General features: G+C 41.6%; 1 protein-coding gene across 1 annotated transcript in view; it reads right to left on the reverse strand.

The window, feature by feature from the left end:
• Nucleotides 1–24325, reverse strand: part of STPG2 (sperm tail PG-rich repeat containing 2) — a 781346-nt gene that overhangs the window by 530353 nt on the left and 226668 nt on the right. The window contains exon 11 of the mRNA XM_089691642.1: nt 18780–18872. Coding sequence (XP_089547768.1) covers nt 18780–18872 — 93 coding nt within the window. The remainder of the gene's footprint in view (nt 1–18779; nt 18873–24325) is intronic.

Below are 24325 nucleotides of genomic sequence, written 5' to 3' on the forward strand. Positions count from 1 at the left end.
GCTACTAGCAGTTGTTGTGTGCTTCATTTTAGTGTTATTAGCTTAGTTTTTTTTTTCTATATATTAAAGGTAACCTGACCTAAATCATTTCTAAGGTAAAAACAGTCCTGAAGAACTGATATTACGTGGTAACTGCAAGCACCTTTGTTAGTTCTCAGATTAATCACTGTGGCCCAGGCTATACACTCACTGGTCTCTTTATTAAGTACAACTGATTGGTAACACAAATTGCTACTCAGCCAAGCATAGGGCAGCAACTCAATGCATTTTGGCATGTATACTTGGTGAAGACGACTTGCTGAAGTTCAAACTGAGCATCAGAATGGGGAAGAAAGGGGATTTAAGTGACTTTGAACATGGCATGGTTGTTGGTGCCAGATGGGCTGGTCTGAATATTTCAAAAACTGCTGATCTACTGAGATTTTCACACACAACTATCTCTAGGGTTTAGAGAGAATGGTCCAAAAAAGAGAAAATATCCAGTGAGGGGCACTTGTGTGGCCAAAAATGCCTTGTTGAGGTCAGAGTAGAATGGGCAGACTGGTTGCTGCGACATTCAGATGGTAGGGTCAGAATTTGATGTAAACAACATAAAAGCATGGATCTATCCTGCCTTGTATCAACGGTTCAGGCTGCTGGTGGTGGTGTAATGGTGTGGGGGATATTTTCTTTGCACTAGCAAGGTGCACCTAATAAAGTGGCCAGTGAGTGTACATGAAGCATTAAGGACTTTCAAGCACCACAAAATGCCTGTACTATACTGCTGTTGTTAAACAAAATTAGGTTAGGTCAGGTTCATGTTTAGGTTGAACCAATACAGTAACACCCATATAGCTGCAAATGATGTATGATAATACATATTGCCATTGGTAAGCATGTAATTTTCCAATGAGGTCTAAAATATTTTTTTGGCCAGTTCATCTGGGAGATCTCACTTTGGAAGATTGGTCATTTGCTCAACTCTTGTTCATCACTGATCAGTCCTATTAGTGATCCACATATGGGGGTTTAATTTATTGCATTGCTTCATGCTGATGGTTTCAGCATAGTTCACCAGGTCTTAAACAGGCTCCGTACAACATCTGAGTGCTGCCATTGAGAAAAATCCAAGACCTACAGGTACCTAGGAAGCCACCACTGGCTGCAAACTACTGTTCTAAAATTTCAAACAGAAAATGAATATAACATACTTGAATATAGGCTTTATTCATTTTAATGATATCCTGAGAGATTCATTAAAACAATAGAAAGGAGTTCATCTTTAAAATTCCGTTCTGTGCTCATTCAGTGTCCTGTGGGAATTTGATGAAGAGGCCATACTTACAGCCCGCTTTCCTACAATATCATTGTCTACTATGCAAATAATGATACACTATTATGCTAATCATTATGAAACTAATACAACTTTTTATGGTAAATCAAATACTTATTTATAAAAAATAAAGCAATAATAAAAAAAATTTTCACGACTAAGTGCTTCCAGCACTTCTTTTACTTACAGAAATAATAGCACTAATGCTATTGGTGTGTTTGGTCTAACAAAGGCATTCTACTGCCAAACTTTTTAACTTGTGAAATTCGGCAGTATGATACATTGTTAACTGCCAGTCCATATGTGTTATATGCAAAGGGGTTGATTCACTAAAGGCAAATAAACTGTTCACTTTGCAAGCATAGTTGCACTTTGCAAGTACATTTTCCCCAGAGCTTAGTGAATGAAGTGAAGCTCTGCTGACTTCCATCATCCAATCATGTGCAAGTCATGGGGAAAATTTCCTTGTAAAATGCAACTTCACCTTCAAAGTGAAAAGTCTATCTCTATGTGCTCATAAAGCCTTACACGTAAGGCAGTGCCATGGGCAATTATAAAATTAAGGGGCTTATTTCTAAATCATCTGACATTGATTGATTGACCACCAGTGAATGTTTAATGAAAGACACATTCACTGCATTAAAAATATACCACTATATACAGTATATGGAAATATTTTAAACCGGAATGGATTTCCTCTTTAATAATGGCATAGAGATACTACCTTCTTTTTATAATTTACAAATATATCTGGAATCTTGAAGAACTGGCATACAAAGATAACATCTAAGCAGTAGAGTTATTTTACAGTGAAGAAACAATTGTACATTTGGCCCACTATAACCAAAGATAGATTACACTCTATTTCATCCAAGCACTTTGTGACTTTTGGGAGGTTTAGTGACAGTGTGTTAGTGGTTGCCCAACAAATAGCCCTGGGGAATGCGGCACCTGGCAACATTTCTTCTAGCTCACTTGTGTAAACCACTGATAGCATCCTGCCTGCTAAGTAAGAAATCGATTATCAGTTCTGTTAATCTGCTAAAATTAATCTTTCATTCTCCCCTTCCCTCACATAGGATGATATGGATCATAGAATTGATGTGTGCATCAACTCTGATCAATGTACTCCTCATTAGCCAAACGATTGGCTATCAGCATTAACAGAAATACAACCTCCAAGGGAGACAGAGAAGAGTATAGCTCAAAGTTTTACAGTATGCATTACGGCAGCATCTAGCTCTCTTTTACATTGAAAGTTTGACAATTTTTTGAAAATATATCACTGCACGCAGGGTCAGTGCTTCTACTAGGCAAACGTTGCAGCAGCCTAGGGAATACTGACACCTAGGGGCACCTGGGCGCAGCACAGGCCGGTACTCTCTTTGTGTGGCCTATGGACCTCTTGTATGAATTCTTCATTTCTCTGCAGAGTTCCCCTCTCCTCATACACAGGGAATAATGAGGGAATGATGGTATCTTTACTCTGCACAATTGTCTCACAGCCTGTCCACATACATGATCATTTAGTACATATATATATATATATATATATATATACTGTATATATATATATATATATATACTATATATATATATATATATATATATATATATATATGTGTGTGTGTGTGTGTGTGTGACAGTATTCCATGAGGCAGTGAAGTGTCTGCATTAGTCCAGGACGGTCAGCAGTCTTTGATTGGAGGATTGGTCCATACATCTCCGTTACACATACTGGCACACACGATCCTCTAGCTGTAACAGGGAGCAGGCTAGTGACCAAACAGGGTGTGTCCAGTGCTGGTCCTATCTTCTTCTACACAACTGGAGCCAATCAATAGGCAGGGGTGAGCTCTGGTTGCAGGGATAACCCTATAGTGTTGGAAGGCCACCTGTCCTCACTGAGAGTCACAGCCTGGACTTCGCACAGAGCCATTAATGGTGAGCCAAGCCTAGGAGGATGGGGGGTCATGGAGATGACAGGAGGAGGGGGGCAGACAATGGTCGAGGTAAGTTTACTGCATTCTGATTGATCGTGTGGGAGATCGCCACATCATGAATGATCCTTCAGCTGAGGGGAGGGGCGGCAGAGGAGGAGGAAGAAAGGACAGAGGAAGATGCCAGGTGTCTGGGGCAAGTGTAGCAGCTGAGCTGCCACTCCTTCCAGTGTTCCTCTCAGACTCTGTTCCTTACTGCAAATTGGCTGGCGGCTGCTGATCACTGTGGAGTTACTCTGTATCTTTTTTTTTTGTTCTCTGTCTGATTGGTTAATACATTTACTTTATATTTGGTTTATATATATGTATATACTGTATATATATATATATATATATATATATATATATATATATATATATTCTTTAATATTGGTGCTGGTGGCATCTTATGACACTTATTCTTGCAAATTAAAAGAAATCTAGCAGTTTCATGTTTTGTTGATATAATATTTTTGATGTTAGTTTTTTTTATTGGGTGGGGAGGGGGCGCAAGTAACTGGTCTTGCCTAGGGCACAAAATAATGACTGACTGCACGTGCCTACTCTCTTCCAGTCTTCTGTCTGTCTAACAGTTGACATTTATCTGCAACCAATGAGGAATGAGGAGCCAAAAGAGGTTCTCTTAATAACAGTTCATATAACTTTATTATGTGGCAAAAAAGGCTGTATGACATTGTTAGTTATTACAGGAAGTTCAGAACAGTTTTAAGAGCTCAAGGCTGACCTTATTAATTAGAAAAAATGCACTGTGGAACATCACCAATGATAAGTTAAAGACTTATTAGCTTAGATACCCAGAAACAATCTTCTTGTGTCTACTTACGATCTAATTAGTAAAGCAATTATATTATGCTTAAAAAATATTTATATTGGCAATTTTTTTCTTGGCCCTGCAAATCTGTAATAATATGATCCCCTGTGTTAAAGGGCAACTGCACTTTCATGGGAAAAAATTGTGCACAAAAAAATGTAGCATATTTAATTGCGATACAAGCCATATTGTAATATAACGTTATTAAAAAAACATCTTTCTTTTTCAATCTGCAGCACCATCATTTTCTGTCAAATGAAATGCAATATGGCAACCTGGAAGTGTTCTATACACAGATGGTGTACAGAATGGACTGAAAAATGTAATTTCCTCCTTGTGTGATTGGCTCACTGATTTTCCCAAAAGTCTGCACTATGATGCAAATCAAATTATGGCATCCTTGCATCTGCTGCAACAAACAATTCAGTTTTGGTGAGTTCCTCCCAAGGGGGTAATCACATCTAAAAGGGATTCAAACCCTGCCACTTTCCTCATTAGTACCCCAAAAGTGCAGAAGATGACCACTAATGTAAAAGTCACTGTCATTCACATTCCCTTTGCACATGGACACAGACAAACAAATAGCTATTTCTTTAAAATTCCCCAGAGGTGAACCAAAGTTGGGTTACTCTATAAGGGATTAAATAAGGCAGCTCCAGCAGTAGGAATGTGGCACTGGCCCTCTGGGCCTCTGCTCCTTGCTCACCACTGTAACTTGTACACACAAAAACCTGCAGCTTGCCAGTGGCTCCTACAGATCTAATTTCCTAAGCGGCTCCCACTGAGTGCAGGGTGGGGATAAGGCAGATGCAGGTGCAGTGCGATCGTGGGCAGAAGGGAGGGTGGGGAGGTAGACTGCATTCCTGAGATCCTAATCTGATGCCCGGGCTGGACGCCAACGCCCCCGCTAGATGATCTCCCTGCATGTGAAAGAGTTGGAGCCGCCTACTGTGTGTGGGGTGGTACTAAGGCCAGTCAGAGGGTTCAGATTAACAGCAATAAAGGTAAGACATGTGGAAGATGACAAAGCTTTAAAGGGGTGGCGAGAAGATGAGAGCAGTAAAAAGAGGAGGGGGTCGGTGTGCAGAGGTTAGAGCTGAAGAGGAGTGGAAGTGAGATGTGGATGGATGGTGGGTACAGGGGAAGGAACCGTGGTAGAGAGCTGAGCTCTGCATCCTGGGCGTTTTGCATTTCTGAACTCTGCAACCTGCATGTAGGGTGTCCCTGAACTCTACACTTTGTACATAGAGCACTCCTGAACACTGCATTATATGTATAGTATGCCCCTGAAGTCTGCACTCTGAATGAAATGCACCCCTCAACTCAGAACTCTGTATGAAGCAGATTCCTTAACTCTGCACTCTGTATGAAGCAGATTCCTTAACTCTGCACTCTGTATGAAGCAGATTCCTTAACTCTGCACTCTGTGTAGCACACCCTTGGACTCTATGCTCTGTGTGTAGCAAATCCTAAACTTTGCGTTCAGTTTGTAGTACACCACTGAACTCTGGACTCTGTTTACAGCACATCCCTGAACTCTGCACTTTGTACATAGTACACCCCTAAACTATGCACTCTGAGCATGAGGCACTCTTGAATGCTGCACTGTGCATGTATCACACCCCTGAACTCTATGCTTCATACAGGGTGTAAAGTTTGGGGTTGAACTTTGTAAAGAATGCAGAGTTCAGGGGTGCGCTTCATACAGAGTGCAGAGTTCAGGATTGTGCTTTGCACAGAGTGCAGAGTTCAGGGGTGCTCTACGTACAGGGTACAGGTTTCAGGAGTGCCCTGTGTAAAAAGTGCAGAGATCAGGAGACTGCCACACTACGTACCTCTGAAATCTGTTCTCTGTACACAACCCACTTCTGAACCCTACACTCTGTAGGTAGTGCACTCTTAAATCCCTGTACTCTGTACATAGCGCCCTCCTGAACTCTACACTCTGCGTGCAGCGCACCCCTGAACTCTGCATTGTGTGCAAAGTGCACCCCTGAGCTCTGTACTCTGTATGAAGCACACCCCTGAACTCTGCACTCAGTGTGTAGTGCACCCCTGAACTCTGCGCTTTGTTTGTAGCACACCCCTGAGCATGGCACTCTGTACAAAGCACACCCCTGAACTCTGCACTCTGTGTGTAGCACACTCTGAACTCTGCACTCTGTGTGTAGCACACTCTGAACTCTGCACTCTCTTTTTTTGCTAGAAAATTACTTAGAACCCCCAAACATTTTATATATATATATATATATATATATATATATATATATACATATATTGCAATTTTTTATGTCACACAGTATTTACACAGCTGTTTTTCCAATTTTTTTTTTTTATTTACTTTAACAAAATTTATTACACACAAACATTATATAATACCTAATTTTTGTTAAAATATAAATGATGATGTTATGCCAAGTAAACAGATACCTAATATGTCACACTTTAAAACTGTGTATGCCTGTGGAAAGGCGCCAGACTCTGATACCGAAAAACCTCCATAGGCAACATTTTGAAAGCCTTTACAGATTCCCAGTTTAGAGTTACACAGGAGGTCTGAAGCTAATACTATTGTTCTTGCTCTGACGTTTGCAATGATACCTCACAAGTGTGGTGCGATCACAGTTTACATATGTGTGCAGGACTTATGTATGTGTTCACATTTGTACGTAAGCATGAGGGGAGGGCGCACTTTAATTTTTTTCATTATTTTTATTATTTATTTGATTTGAAACTTTTATTTTTACACTGTCTTTTCACTTTTTTAATCAACTTTATTGCTTTCACAAGGGATTAATAACATCCGTTGTGAAACCATAGGTAATGGCAGGTCACCTTTATGGAGACTTGGGGTCTATTAGACCCCAAATCTCTCCTATTTGAGGGGGGGGCCCAAGCCATTTTTTTTTAATTTCATTTCAAAAACACATGCCAGACCCGAAGATACTGTTTTTTTAAATTTTTTTTAAATTATTTTTTTAATTGCTTCTATTCTTCTATTAGACCCCAAATCTCTCCTATTGTCTACTATGTAGCCAACCAGACACAGATCAGTTTTATCGGCTGCTTACCTGGTCAGGTAAACAAAGAGCCAAAACTGGAAGTGATGAGGGCACAATTCGCTAAAGCTTATCGCATGAGTTAAGTCAGTCACATGACCACATATCGCATGTGATACTGAAAATGTCAATTCACTATTGCTAGTATGCGATATTTACCGAAAATAGCGAAAACACTCGATAAATACTGCATAAAGAGACCTTAAAGTCCATTCACAAAAGGAAAGAAATAATTAAATGCATTCGGTAATTAAGTAGTGGTCCAGGCATGCAGTATGTACTGGTATCTGTCAGTACTGTCATGGGTTATTAAGGAATGGATGGCCGCGAGTCCTTAACAACCTTAACAACCTATGAGTCATCAGCTGTCAGGCCCTTGTCCCCATCAAAATGGGGACAAGGTGTTTTGGGGCAGGAGCCCCCCTGCCCCAAAGCACCCCCCCCATGCTGAGGGCATGTGGCCTGGTAAGGTTCAGAGGGTGGCGTTCGCTCATCCTCCCCCCCTTTCCTGACCTGCTGGGCTGCATGCTCAGATAAGGGTTTGGTATGGATTGGGGGGGGGCCCATGCCATGTTTTTTTAAATTTTGGTGTGGGGGTTACCCTCAAGATCCATACCAGACCCAAAGATGCTGTTTTTTCAATTATTTTTTTAATTGCTGGCAATTCTCTCTTTTACATTCAGCTGTCAGTTGGGAGCCCCGCTGACAGCTGAAACATTAACACATGGTTTTCACTACTAAAATACCACATGACTTGATAAAATAACTCATGCAGCATAGTGAATTGTGCCCGAAATCCTTGTCACTTCTCGTTTCGGGGGTGACAGAGAGGAAGCGACAACATCACTTCCTTTCTCTCTCTGTGTAGTATGACTGGACAGGACAGCCTGGGAAAGGCAGTGGTGATGGGAAGGGGGGGACACCATTCCACCACCCGCAGAAGTGATCGAGTGGCTATGCAGAGAATTGCGGCCGAAAATGTTGATGCCGGTGCAGGCATCATATCGGTATAAGCATTTCAACCCGAGGATGTCACAAGATTAATGTGTCGCTGCAGTGACATATTAAACATTCATGAACATTTCCCATGTAATATCCATTTAAAGATCTTACACGTACATCAAATACCTGTTGATCTGTCAGAAATGCACTCAGTCCTGTTATGAGCTTACAATGCAGCATTTTTGGGAATTGAGTTATATCAGGTCTACTCAGTGTTTTTTTAGTAACCAACTCACTCTGTAGTCCAAGATAATAACTAGGAGGACTAAATACTATCTTTAAGACAACATGGGCAGTGTATACAGAACACAGGACAGCTCTGAATTTCTGACATGATCAATAGGTATTTTCTGCAATTATCAACAGACATAACAAAATACTTCAGATTTTATATTTAACAGACTAAAAGAAAGTAAATAAGAGACATTCGTTGTTAGGGTTTACATAGTAAGTGTATGCTATAAATAAATAGAAAAAAACACACTGAGGTTTGATGGTGTGCAAACTTTGCAACTAAACATAATTAGTCAGATTCAATTTCTTATGCTTTTGGATTAGCTAAAAGTCACAACAATTAAATAAAAATGAAAAGAGACGAATGCAAATTTCAGTTCATTACTGTGATTTGGAGATTCATCTGCACTTCTATTTATTAAACATGCAAGCATCCCTAAGACTCAGCGGTCCAGTTTTAGCATATCAACTACAGATACAGTATGATGGAGTAAGATTTCTTAGTCATTCCAATACTTAGTAACATAAGCTCATACCTATAGTCCAACATTAATCAAATGTCCACATGTAATCTAGTATGTAAATTTTTATTGTCTTATCATACTTCAATTGTTTGAACGTGAAAGCAATATACCTCTTGCTGTAACAAGCATATCCAAGGCAAAGTAACAATGAAGATACCCTTGTTAGAGGGTACCCTGCTATGCCATCATACTTTTACAATGTTCCCCATAATAGGATATTGGTGTCTCCTGAAGATTTTTGCAAATGCAGAATATGCTATTTACATAAAGCTAAGCATGCCCCTAGGCCCCGGTGCTCTGGGTTGGTGTTAGGCTGTTCATAGATGCAGGAAGGAGCATGCCAGTTTGCTTTATGCCAGGAAGATTAAAAAAGAACTGAAGTCAAAACATTTTATTTTCATTCTGGATAGGGCAAGGGAGGGTTATAATCCCTATTTGTTTTTTTTGGCCATCTGTGGCCCATAGATTTCCCTTCATGTCCTGTCCCATACCCAAAACAAGAAATGAAAGGAAATCCCTCCAAAGCAAAGGAATCACTGGTTGTCACCTTCATTTTTTTCTGTTCTGGTGATAGCCCAAAACCTGGGATTTTCTTTTGCTTTCATTCTTGGTGATAATGATATATAGGACAAATAGAAAGGTGAATCTCCCTAATGGGGGGCAATCAGCAATACAAATCTGACAGGTGTTCTAATCTCTCTCTACTCTATCCAAAACTAAAAAAAGTTTTTCCTTATAATTTAGGATTTTTTTTAGGGGTCTGCAGCAACACACCAGGAGGAAGGCAAGCATTGTTAAAGGTGACATGGTGTAGCAAGGTGCCTGCTAGCTATCTGCAGGGTAACTTGGCTTTGCATCACCTTGTTACAATTTTACTTTAAGCAGAAAAAGAACATAGCATATGTAGACTTATAAGGCTGTTACAAAGTTTTACCTGTAAAAGAAAAAGCAGCCGTCTTTCCATTAGAGATTGACGTTGCAGCAGCAGGTCAAATAACACTCTACGCAATGATCAAGAATGGCAGCCAAAATAATATATAACTGTTAGTCTGCTACCCATAACTGAGTCAGAAAGACAGAAAGCAAGGAACAAAGCAATGAAAAACAGCTTCAAAGGAAAACTTACAAATGTGTTCTTGCTTCCACAAAATCATATTTTTATCCACAAAAAAAAAAAGTTTGACAGTGTTTCAAGGGAAATAACCTCCCTATTGAAATGCTAAATGTTTTTACATAAGCCAGCTACTTCTGAAGTGCAAAAAGTTGGTTTGAATATAGTTTTATAAAATGTTGAACTATATTTATTCATACTAGTCTGTACAGTTTACCTTTATTTGAAAAACTAAAAGCAGAGAGAGGCCCCTTTTGATTGCAAAATGACCCATATACATTTAGAAAACAGGAATTGCTTCAAAACAGAAACTAAAGAAAACACAGCATACGGTCTACATTTTGCTTGGTGTTCAAAAGTTGAATTGTATACTAAAGGTGGGGATGCACTCAGAAAAACAGGTTCCACCATTCAATCTATATAGCAAGGCTGGACACATCTCCCACTGTTCCAACTGTATCTTGATAGCCAGCCCCTCCAGTTGTTAAAATACCCAGACAACCTCTGCAACTGACAAGATGCATGCCTTTTTTATCCAACAATTTTCTGCCGAGTTCCTTCAATTTTCCAATCTAGGCATAGCAGGTGGGAAGCTAGCAAAATTATAAACTTTTATCAACAGAGCTGGAAAAAGGCCTCCAATCTTCTGGGACAGGGTATATGGGGATGACTTCAACATAGTTTTGTTTGACAGTGTCCCAAACTTCTGTAGACAGCACTGTAACCTGGCTGGGGTTCTGCTTTAAGATCCAATGTGATAAGCTGGGAGACCTTTACAACTTTTTTATTACAGTCCCACTGAGGGAACTAAAACTAATATGTTGGCTTAATGGATTTAAGAACTTTTTTTTTACCAGGATATGGATGGAAAATACTGTGATAAAAAAGCATTTCACTACCACCATAAAGTCATGAGATTTTGTAAATAGCACTGGGTCTTTGAAAACTATCAATAGACTTTTGATATTTTCACTTCTTTATATCTTACATATATCTTATAGATCACATATACTCTTTCTGGTGAAAGGGATTATTAACAATAGCTATAAAAAACAGAAGAGTTGTGTTCTGAAGAATCCAGCAGCGGATGTAGCTCTGCAAAATAACAAAGATCGGCTACAATGGAGTCCGTACTGGTAAGTATTATAAATGTATTTTAAAAGGCTACCTACAGTATGTTACTTTTAAGTAAGACTCCAGCCAACACAGTTTGCTCTTTAAGTTTTAGGCAAATTGTTGTTCCCAGAAGGAAGATCTTCACCCCAACCTCAATGTAACATTAGCTCTGTTGTGAGATGAACATCCTGATTTTTTTCTCAGTGCATTCTTCATTTTTACTATAGAAGAAACTAGCATTGTCACTGACTCCCTAATTGATTATTTGCAGTAATATACATATATATATATATATATATATATATATATATATATACATATACATACACATGAGGGACGTTCAAGTCAAACTGGGACTTTTCATTTTACAGGTATAAAAAGGGATGCTAGCCTGGAAGTATGCATTAGTAAGTGGCAAGTGTGTCCTATTACTGATAGGCGGCACACATGTTGCAGGCCAGTCCAGAGACTGTTAATCAAGATGACAGACAACAATGTTAGTGTGTGCATGGAACAGCATGTGGTGATGAAGTTTCTTGTGTACAAAGACGAAGTATGGGATGAGATGCTCAACTGGAGTAAGACATTTGAATAGTGTAAACATTTCAAAGATGAGCATACATACATACATCCGTCACTGATGATCCAGGCCGTGTTGGTTCCAAGCCCACAGCAGTCATTCCTGTGAACATTCAGCACATGGAAGCCTGATCCTGGATAATTGATGCATAACCTGACGTGAAATTGCACAAGAGACAAAGCTTTCTGTGGGAATGGTGATGAGATGCTCAGTTGCAGTAAGACATTTGAATGGTGTAAATGTTTAAAAAATGGCCATACATTCGTCAGTGACGATCCCGGCCATGGTGGTTCCCAACCCACAGTAGTCATTCCTGTGAATATTCAGCACATTGAACACCTGATCCTGAATCATCAACACATAACCTGTCGTAAAATTGCACAAGAGACAAATCTTTCTATGGGAATGTTGAACCTAATCATAGACGAATTGAAACAGGCTGTCCTAGAATGGTTCAGGCATTCTGACAAATCTTTCTATGCTGAAGCTTTCCAGGCATTGGTTAAATGCTGTGATAAGTGTATAAATGTAGCAGGGGAGTATGTAAAAAAAAAATAAATGCAGTTTCCACTCCTTTAAAATTGTTCTTTTAGTATATGAACTCAAAAGTCCTGGTTTGACTTGAATGCCCCTCATGTAAAACAACACTCCATAGATGTAAAACATTAAATTCAGCTCATAAAACCTATGGCTATCATAATAAGATCAGAGGCAGGGTTATCACATGTGTTATAATTTCTCATTCTCTCCCAAACTACGAGAAAAAAATAATTTGAGTTTGGTTCCACTTGAAACTACAATCAAAACAACCAGTGTCTGAGGGTTGATTCTTTATGTCTTGTACTGCCATTTTTGGCCAAAGTATTGTATCTACTTAAAGTTTAAATTCTCTTTTTATAAAAATTCCATACAGTTGCTAGTGTAGTTAAATGTATTTTGGCTCTTCTGTAGGCAGAGGAGCATGTGTTAATTGTGTTTAGGAGACTGGCCAGTGCTTCAAAGGCTGTGGCCCTGGTACCTCCCCCTATCCTCTGGAATTTATTGGAAGTTTCCATAACATAGTGGGCAGAGGGACAGAGACTGCAGCCGGAATATTCATGGATCTTCCACCAATTCCTGGGAAGGCAGGCCTAGAAGGTGGGGAAGCGGCTTGTAAATATTCTGAAGCCTGGCAGAGTCCAGAGTCCTTTTGTCTGGAAGGACCTCCTGTGCTGGGAGCTCTGCCCCTGGGGCATAGAGGAGGAGAGGAGGAAGAGAGCTCCAGGACCTCACCCTGCTTAGGTCTCAGTTAGGCTTAGCTACAGATTCCTAGCCAGCAGCCACTCTAGATCCTGTGAGCTTATTAAAAGGGAGTACAGACCAGCCTTCACACCCTAAGGGGAGAAGAGGACAGTGAAGTGCAATACTTAACATGTCTGGGACCAAGTGTAGGTCAAGTGCAGTGCAAGACAGCCAGAAGCATGCTATTTATCTAACCTTGGGACTAGAGCAGCAGGTGCCTTGCAATACAGCCACGTGCTGTGTCTTTAACATTTAGAACTGTTATTCTTTATTGTCTGCACTACTACTCCCACAGCTGTGCAGAAACAGTTTGCAGTTTGGATTAGAGCAGCCAGAGACTTAGCAGGTCTTCAATTGCTTGTATATAGTGCTACAGTGTTTTTTCAGTTCGGGGTATCCCATGCACCCCCATTCCCCATCCAAGTTCATCTGTCCTAAAACAAACAGAAAAAAACAAAACCCCTAGTGCATGTGAATTACCTAGGGCAAGGGCTTCCCCTCCCAGACGTACAGCTAATGCAGTGATTAAACTTTTATGTAGAAAGAGAAATATAACATAACAACCAAAACAGTCTATCAGGCCCAGCATTATTTAAGTAGAATAATTGTTCTTTCAGGAAAAATAACACAATTAAAATGAGTTTACAGAAGTAGAACTAAAATGTCCTTTCTGATTTTCCTGAGAAATCCTAAAATAGGATTAACTTGTAAAGCTATGTGTAGCTCCAGGCCAATTTAAAGAACTGTTATCAATTGTTGCATATGGCTGCGCCAGAGATAATTTCAGCAATATTTATTTTATTACTTTTTCAGAGTAATGGTTTTTGCTTGGATGTACATTGTGGTTTCTTTAGTTACAATGGAAAAAAGAAGTAAATGCCATTTTGTTTAATCTTAAATAATAAAGCTTTTTTCTTTAAAGTTCAACCCCAGGAAAAACTTTTACTTGAAGTTCTCAATGGACTGTAAAAGGGTACAAACCTTGGTTTGATTTCTACTGCAGTCTGTATCCCTGTTGCAGTGATTTCTTTTTGTTTCCTGTCCCCCTGTCACAAGAGAGGGAATTGATGGGAAGTCGCTCCAACAGAGACACTGGCAGCAGGAAATAATAAGATTTTTGTAATTTTGTCCATTGAGGGACACAGAAATATAGTAATTATTAGACATTTTAGATGTATTACTATCTACGGGAGGTTGGGACACTGGCAAACAAAAAGCTATTATGCCAGCCCCTGTATAACCTACTACCCAAAATAAGGCCAATGACACAGGCCTGTGTCTCAATGGACAAAAGTATAAAAATAAAAGTAGTACAACTGAAGGGTGGGTAATAACCAGAGTGACTGAACAGATTTGTAAATCATATAACAAAGATTATCTAAAGCAATCAACACAGGAATGAAGGAAAGATGAATCAAGGTCAATCAGATACAGAAATTAGCACAACCCAGGGGGCTGGCATCAATTATCAATCTAGTGCTCCAAACCAGGACAGGTAATCGCCAGTAAAAGGGAAAGTGCTACCTGATGAGTGATGGGCCTAAATTAGCAATATAAAGGACAACAAATAATGCACCATAAAGAAAACTGATAGAATAACAAACTACCCAAACAGGAAATGAAAACCTGGACTAAAAACAAGGGTGGTCAACAAAAGGAACTAGGATAAATGCCTAAGCCTATCAACCTAACATTTGACTTCAGGGAAAGGAAGCTTGGACAGACAAGACATGTCCATAAAAAGAGCTATCAGGATTACACTGAACATCCTAAACCCTTTATTTAAGGGAGAGGGAGTTCCATAATAAGGAACTAGGGGTACTAGTACTAAAACTAGGAATATTAGCTTAATAAAAAAAATAGGAGCAAGAAAGGAATGTAAGGAGACTTCCACAGAAGACCACAGTTTAGTCACAGAAGAGGATCTATCTAATAAACAAGTCCCATGAGGGCCTCTGGTCTTATACTATGACACTTAGGAGAATTCAGCACCAGGGTAAGTGTTCTGATTATTGACCCTCCAGGAAACCTAGCAATGGACATTTCCTTACAAGGAAGAAAGGAGGCACACTCACTTACAGAACTCCCACTCTTCACAGTAGGAAACAGCAGATGCAGGAATCCACAAACCAATGCCTTGACTCCAGGAAGAAAGCACAGTGAAACACAAGTAACACACCAAACCCTGTCTAATGTAGAGAACAGGCCACCCAGTCAGATACAGGGGGAGTGTCAGGGTGCTTAACGTGGTTTGCATGTTGAGCACACAGACAGGAGAATCCTGCCAGTAACTGACTCGCAAGCTGACACAGCTATGCATGTACACAGTTTGCGTATGTGTCGGCATACATGCCTGCATACACCCAATCTCAGGAATGGCACCAAGTGCCCTATTTAAGGGAAGGACTATTAACTGGAAATCACTCTTCAGCTACCTTGCGACTTGTGTTTCTGCGTTCCTGTTTCCTGAATACCTGTTGCTGAAAAGGCTTGCTCCTAGACCAAACTCTTCTGACCTCAGCTTATCTTGACAACGCTCTACTGTTCTCCTGATCCTGACCTTGGCTTGTTGCTTGACCACACTTTTTGTTGCTCCTCAGTGTATGGCTCTGGCCTGGCCACTGACTTTGTTCCTGCTGTTTGCGCATGTTGATGTCAGCTTGCCTCCTTAACATGTCCCTGATCCTTATGGCCACCTGCCTCTGATGGGACTCCTGCATAGTCTTCATACCACTGCATCCAAGCTCCATCTTATGGGTGCACCCTGCACCACTATGGGTCCACTGGCTGTTGACCACAGTTTCCTCCTGGTGTGTCTCCCACACTGCTGGCTCCAGTCCGAATACCATTTCTCCCTGCTACCTTTTACATTGGCATCCGTGCTATTTTGTGCCTTGCAACTCTGATTCCATATTCAGGAGGGCTCAGCCCAAAAGAAATAAGGGAAGCCCTCTTGTCACTTCAGCCTCCAACCAAGGTGTGTGACAGGGAGTTCTCAATTTTTTGCAAAGGTAATGATATAGCAACCACTACATGAGATTCAGACTTGGGAAACTGTCTTTTCTGTAAAGACCAGATATAGGCAGTAGGCAGTAAGAGAAACCTCTTGAGATGGGGGATACATCACACCCTGCACAGAAATTGGCAAATAGTCAGCCGGACTGCTTGGTGACTATCCTTAATCAAGATCCTCTAATTCAGAGGCAGAAACTGAAAAAGGATTGAGGGATAGTACAGTAAAAAGGACCATGGTAAATGGATTTCCTCAACAATCCCATAAATTGCTGAAAGGTAAGGGACAAAGAACCACAATGCATGTAGGCAATAGAACCCTTGGCTTAAGCTGGCCATAGACCACTGAAAAATCTGATCAGTGTTTGGAAGTCTATGCTCGTTTGGTCGACTTCTGTTGAAGAGACATGCTGTAAAACTTTTATCGATATGAGGCTGCAACCAATCAGCAACAGCTGTTGATCAGTGTATTCTGACAACGGTGGGTCCGGCTGTCAGAATACAATGTCTCAGCGGGAGGATTCCTCTATTCACCTCATTTGCATGGATGGAAGAAGCTATTAGGTTTTATTTGTTTGTTTACCTACTAGCTGAGTGAAAAAAAATCACCCATCTACGGCCATCTTTAGCATGAAGTGCAAGCCACTATAACACTGACTCTCTTAATAAAGGTCCCTTTTGCACTCCACAATGGTAAGGACAGAAAAAGAGAGGTCATACTGTATAGGTCAGTGTTGTGGGTAGCATTCAGAACATTTGGCACTGAAGAATCAGATACCTACAAGATAAAGCAGTAGTAGGAACTGATCTCTGTTAATTTTATGGGCCATGAGATCCCTTAGGAGAGGGACAGAGTTGAGAAAAAAAGTCAAGCAGCAACCAGAGTATAATCATCTCTGATTGATTCCCAAGTGTAAGGTGCTATCAGAGGAATCAGAGATTCCAAAGTGTGGGAAACCCAAACACACCTAGGATAAAGCACAGTGGGATGCATTAATACCAGAAATGGCAGCTAAATTGAAGTGTATGATTCAAGGCTCAAGAGTAGAACAACAAGAGGAACCCTAAGCATCCACAATGTGAGGAAGTAAACCAGCTAGATGAGCAGATAGTCCCTTGCCTACAAAAATTAGGGTGTACCTTTACACCGAGAGCTGAGCAGATGAGATATAAGATTCTGGTCTTGAGATCTGCAGCTTGAGTTGGAGGTAGACTGTGATTGTCCATGAGGTACCATTGTATTAGCAAATGGTGTTCCATTACCCCATCCCATTATTTCCTGAGATGTTCTGATGTTGCTACTGTACTGCTCACTGTTCTCTGAAGGGGTCCTCAAAAAGCTATACTGTAGCATCTGCAGTTCAATGCTCTGCTTGTTTACACAAAATGTATTCTTTTGATATGTACTTCCCTCTTCTTGCTTGTTCACCCACCATCCATCAGGAGAGTAGCTCTATCATGGGGAAGCAAGCCCTGCCGGTACCAAGATGGCCACCTCCACACACAGACACAGTGTGGAAAAAGACACGGTGGGGTTGATTTACTACTGACAAAGGGATTATGTACTCTGCAAGTGCAGTTGCTCCTGAGATTAGTAGATGAGGTAAAGCTTCACTTTTCAAAGAATACCCACCCAATCATTTGCTTACACATGGTTGGCTGTTGGAAGCCAGTAACGCATTTACTAAGCTATAGAGCAAGTCCCTTTGTCATTAGTAAATGTACTCCAGTAAGTCAGTGAAAAGGAACAGATCAACTGTAGAAAGGCAGGACTGGATTCGAAGTATTTTTCCTTTGCTTTCTCTTTCAAATAGAACATCTGAGCAGAAGCATGTTGTGAGTGTGGTATTCATTATCTGCTTCAGGTATTGCTAGCAGCACATACTGTACTTGCACCTGCACCTTGCATTTATGGATTTCTGCTGTGGACTTTACACAATTTTAAGAGGGCATGATATATCATATGAGTGTTTAGGCACAGTGGGGTTTATTTACTAAAACTGGAGAGTGCAAAATCTGGTGCAACTATGTATAGAAACCAATCAGCTTCCAGATTTAATTGATTGCCAAAGCTTAAAGGATAAGTTCACCTTTTGGACAAAAATAATAAATGCACATTTTTTGCAGGTAAAAAATGTGCATTTATTATGTTTGTCTACAGGAGCTTGGAATGCACTGCACCAGCAATCAGTAGATCGCTGATGCCATGCAGGTCTCCTGCAGACCTGGCAGAATATCTGCTAGCCATATGGGATGTACGGTCAAGCAGATATTCTGACAGGAAGCTTGAATGAACTACCACGGCGCTCCACAGCACCATGGTAGTTTATTGAAAACTACAAACCCACAGCTGCTAAGGCTGCTGGGACTTGTAGGCACTCATTCACAGAACTCTGTGAATGAGTGACATGGCTGTGCGGGCGGAGTTCCCCCATGATATCTGTCAAAGGGAGGGGGGGTGCAGTGGACGCTGCTGCGGTTAAGGGAACATGTTACATGTTACACCCTAAAAACAGGTGTATCATGCTCCAAAGGTGAATTTACCCTTTAACAGAACAAACTGAAGTTAGAAGCTGATTGGCTACCATGCACAGCTGCACATGATTCTGAGTGCACCTGTTTTAGTAAATATATTCCAAAGTATTTTTAACTATTATTAGCAGGCTTTTACAAATACATATTATATGCAAGAAGTACTACATAAAGAGAATAGTTATCATTTAGGAATTAGGCCTACCATTGGACCCATTTGAATGCTAAGTCTTTCTGTTCCAGATGAAAATACAGAAGACGTGTGATGCTTGTATGGTTCTTCATTTCGGTCTTTCACCTATGATAACAAAAAGAAAATGCATGAAAAAGTGTAATAAAAAAAGATGCAGACATTGCCACTTAGGTTGGGGTAAGGTATGTCAAAAGGAAAACTTTGCTTAAAATATTGGAATGCACTAAAGTGCATTTTTAAAAGAAGTAAGTATTTGCTTGTCATCGCTAGCATTGCCAATTTAGTAAACAAAGGGTTATTCCTTATTCAGAAAGGCAACATTGTACTCCATTGTACTAGAGCAGATAGGCTACAACTGGTTACATTGATAATTGCATTACTTCCCAAGCCTTCCTAGAAACCATCCTTATCTTCCATCAATGACCACTAGCAAACAATTGAGAACTTTTTGTATCTGTGTTGAAAATAGCAGATCTTCCACATTCTCCACATTTGGCAGAAATGTAGAAAAAAAAATAATTTGGATGGTTCTACCCACGTATTACTTATTCCATGTGTAAATGTGTGTGTTTTATATAATACAAATGTATAAATCTGGACCTAAAAGATTGATGATTAACACAATACAAGACTCTACTAACGCTAAAAAGAACTGGGAAACGCATTATTAAAATGTAAAAAAATATCAGTAAACTAATCTTTTCTAAAAGTACAGAGTACCTGAGTAGGGATGAGGGGATCTGCTTGAGTTCTATTTGCCAAGGGTTCGGCAAAACCTGTTTGAAATTTAGAGAACCCATTGAGGTCTATTGGAGGTAAATCTTGTTGCTAAATTCTGGACATTTTATGACATTTTATGACTAATAAGAAACGATTGTCAAAAAAGTTAGAAAAATAGCATACAGAGGGGAGACATTGGAAATACACAAATCTTTTAAATTGCATGCGTGAGGCATGCCTTACAGCTGTATGTGGTGTCCAAGAACAGTACAATTTACATGGACAGCTTCAGTGATGGCATAAACTCGCAGAGTATGTTTGGTTGTAAGTCTGATGTTTTTCTTTTACAGTTAGCTTGGCTTACATATGGCAGTAGCACCCCAAGGGGAAAGGTCACCTTAAGACATGGTAGCCTCTAGGGAAAACTTTCATGAGTAGGTCCCTCATCTTTTTAATGTACAATACAGCACATCATGCAAAGAAAGATGTTCTGGAGTATGTAGTGTATAGACAGTGGTTGTCAGGAGTATGCAATGTAAAGCACAGCATACAAAGTTGGGTGGTCAGGAGTATGTAATTTTTTAATGTTTGAAGCATCTGAAATAACATACCAACATAACGAATTATCTGAATTGATTCAGATCCTTTTTTTATTCGGATGACAACAGCTTGGTAGTGTAACGGAAGCGTAGGCAGGACAGAACACACAAAGAATATGGGGAACACACAAAGCTTTATTGAACTCTGAAAGACACTCAATCAGGACAGTTCATGGCACTCTGCGACATGCGGCTTGTAGGGACACCCACGGTAAGCGGGCTCACGGGGACTCAACAGGACCTTGGCTGTGGAGTCTGGCTTCAACACAGCTCCCACACCACGTACTAGGGACAACAGGCTCACGGGGACCCAATGGGCCTTTGGCTGTGGAGTCTGACCTCAACACAGCATACTAGGGACAACAGGCTCACGGGGATCAAACGGAACTTTGGCTGGGGAGTCTGGCCTCAACACAGCTCCCACACAGCATACTAGGGACAACGGGCTCACGGGAACCCAACGGGACTTTGGCTGTGGAGTCTGGCCTAAACGCAGCTCCCACACAGCATACTAGGGACAATGGGCTCACGGGGACCCAATGGGACTTTGGCTGGGGAGTCTGGCCTCAACACAGCTCCCATACAGCATACTAGGGACAACAGGCTCACGGGAACTCAACGGGACTTTGGCTGTGGAGTCTAGCCTCAACACAGCTTCCACACAGCATACTAGGGACAACGGGCTCACGGGGACCCAACGGGACTTTGGCTGTGGAGTCTAGCCTCAACACAGCTCCCACACATCATACTAGGGACAACAGGCCTCACGGGGACCCAACGGGACTTTGGCTGTGGAGTCTGGCCTCAACGCAGCTCCCAAACAGCATACTAGGGACAACAGGCTCACGGGGACCCAACGGGACTTTGGCTGGGGAGTCTGGCCTCAACACAGCTCCCACACAGCATACTAGGGACAACAGGCTCACGGGGACCCAAGGGACTTTGGATGTGAAGCCTGGCTTCAATGCAGCTCCCACACTGCGTACTAGGGACAACATGCTCACGGGAACCCAACAGGACTTTGGCTGTTGAGTCTGGCCTCAACACAGCATACTAGGGACAACGAGCTCACAGGGACCCAACTGGACTTTGGCTGGGGAGTCTGGCCTCGACACAGCATACTAGGGACAATTCAGGACACGGGTGGTCTGAGCGTGCAATAGGGACAGTTCATGACACGGGTGGTCGGAGTGCACCATAGGGACAGTTCAGGACACGGGTGGTTTGGGCGCACAATAGGGACAGTCCTTGACACGAGTGGTCTGAGCGCACCATAGGGACAGTTCAGGACATGGGTGGTTTGTGCGCACACTAGAGACAGTTCATGACACGGGTGGTCTGTGCACACCATAGAGACAGTTTAGGACACGGGTGGTTTGATCGCACACTAGGGACAGTTCATGACACGGGTGGTCTGTGCGCACACTAGGGACAGTTCAGGCAAAACAGGGGAAGCATACACTCACGGATCCGACAGGGTGCGGTCTCCTCCTTGGATGGGGTCTCGAGCAGAGCTGGCATGTGGTCTCCCCCTAGGCTGGGGTCTCAGGCAGAGATGGCGTGCGGTCTCCCCTTTGGCTGGGGTCTCAGGCAGAGGTGGCATGCAGTCTCCCCTTTGGCTGAGGTCTCAGGCAGAGCTGGCATGCAGACTCCCCTTTGGCTGGGACCTCGGGCAGAGCTGGCGTGCGGTCTCCCCCTTGGCTGGGGTCTCAGGCAGAGGTTGTTTGCAGTCTCCCCCTTGGCTGGGGTCTCAGGCAGAGCTGGCATGCGGCCTCCCCCTTGGCTGGGGTCTCAGGCAGAGCTTGTGTGCAGTCTACCCCGTGGCTGGGGTCTCAGGCAGAGCTGGCATGCCGCCTCCCCCTTGGCTGGGGTCTCAGGCAGAGCTGGCATCGGGGATGGCTGAGGAGGCTCCCAACCTGGGGTAATCAGCAGCTTCCAAGGAGGTGATTCCAGCAGCGTGCACAGGGACAAAGAGACCGGCCTGGTCCCGCACCGGCCTTTTAAAGCCGTGCGGGACGCTTCCAGGTTGCCTCGGCAACGGCCGGCCCAGCACAGCATTGCCGGGGCAACGAGGCACGCCCCCCTCACTCCAGGAGTGTGGCCTTTGTCTCCAGCAGCTTTTCCAGAGGAGAGGTGCTAACCGCACCACAGGGGGCGTTTCCTCCCATCCTGCACAGCCCTGGCAGGACGGAGGGATCTGCAAGGGGGGAGGGAGGGGTGGAGGCATACGGCAGGGGGACAGCAGGCAAAGGGGGGTGGGGAAGGCACGGGCACTCCGTGACAGGTAGTCTTTGACTCTTGGATAACCAAGTGATTCTTTTTGCATTAACATTTTTCATTCTAAAAAATGCACTACATATGAAATTGAAACATTCTGAAATCAATACAGTAAGGTATAAAAGTGAAAAAAAATGATTCCTACTTATTGTGTTTGGGTTGGATGGAGGTGGGTCCATCAGCATTTCTGAATCATAACATAACGAATGAATCCGAAATTAATTTTGCTCCATTTGGATGCACGCAACTCCAGTTGATATCTTCCAGTCAGCTCATTCCATTACTATTTGTGGGTTGGACTAGCATGGATGACTCAAAGGGGTTGATTTACTAAAACTGGAGCGTGCAAAATTTGGTGTAGCTGTTCATGATAGCCAATCAGCATCTAATTTCAGCTTGTTCAGTTAACAGCTTCCCGACCACCCTATAGCAGAAATACTGCTACAGGTTGGAAGGGCTGCACAAAATCACATATATATATATATATATATATATATATATATATATATATATATATATATGTGTGATTTTGTATTTCCGGGTAGGGGGCATGTGCGCACAACGCCCTACTCGCACCGCCATTGGTGGCTAAAGCTGTCGATCACCAGGTCCCGGACGGAGATTCCCCACCAGCACCTGGCGATTACTGAGGAAAACTGACAGGGGAGAGGTCTGTATGCAAACAATACAGATCTCTCCCCTGTCAGCACCAGCATGCTGCTTTATATACAAAGCAGCATGCTTACATAGTAAAGCACACACAGACAACACAGTAAAACAGCACACAGCACACACTTAACCCTTTGATTGCCCCAGATGTTAACCCCTTACTGCCCAGTATCATTAGTACAGTGTTAGTGCTTTTTATTAGCACTGATCATTGTATTAGTGTCAATAGGGATGTCAGTGGCAGTTAGTCAGTTCCCCCAGTGTCAGAATGCCCACCACAGTCCCGCTATAAGTCACTGATCGCCACCATTACTAGTATAAAGGAAAATAAAAAAAAAAATCCCAGTATATATACACTGACATTTGTAAACGCTATAACTTTCATTTAAACCAATTCATTTATATGTATTGGGATTTATTTTTAGCAAAGAAATGTAGCAGAGTACATTTTTGCATAAATGTGTGATGAAATTTGATTTTAAAATTTTTTTTACTGGATATATTGTATAGCAAAAAGTCAAAAATATATATTTTATTAAATTGTCTTTTTTTGTTTATAGCGCAAAAAATAAAAACGCAGAGCCGATCAACTACCACCGAAAGAAAGCTCCATTTGTGGGAAAAAAGGACTTACATTTCATTTGGGTGAAGCGTTGCATGACCGCGCAATTGTCAGTTAAAGTAACAGCATATCGTAAAAAATGGCCTGGTCAGGGAGGGGGTAAATCCTCTGAAGGGCAAGTGGTTAAGCTTTGATAAAAAAAAACCTGGAAGCTGATTGGTTTTAGAGTGTATAAGTAATAACAAATTAACACATTAAAATGAATATAGCCAACCTTCTGAAATAACTTCTGAAAATATTAATCAATCCGGAACGATGAATATACAAAACTAATCCGAACATACAAAACAAATTCCAAAAACAAATCATTCTAACATAACGAATATGACAAAACAAAAAGATTTACTTAAGGACTAAATCCAAAGTGAAACAAATGTTCCCATTGTGCAGATCTCTAGTGAAAACACGGACTGGGTGTTTTGGAGTATACAGTTTACAGTACAAGGTACACAGTTGAGTGGTGAGAAATATTTAATGTGCAGTACAAGATGCACAGTGTAGAGGTCAGGAATATGTACAACACAACATACAGAAAGGAGCGGTTTAGGAGTTTGTAATGTACAGTGTAGTGAACAGGATCTGGTGGTCAGGAGTATATGATGGAGGGGTCAGGCGTATATGAAATATACAACACATTGGGATGAGTGAGTTGGGTCTTCTGGAATATGTAA

This window comes from Staurois parvus, unplaced genomic scaffold (assembly GCF_062004578.1).
Source record: "Staurois parvus isolate SC_StPar_1 unplaced genomic scaffold, SC_StPar_1.0 ptg000566l, whole genome shotgun sequence".
Classification (NCBI taxonomy): domain Eukaryota; kingdom Metazoa; phylum Chordata; class Amphibia; order Anura; family Ranidae; genus Staurois; species Staurois parvus.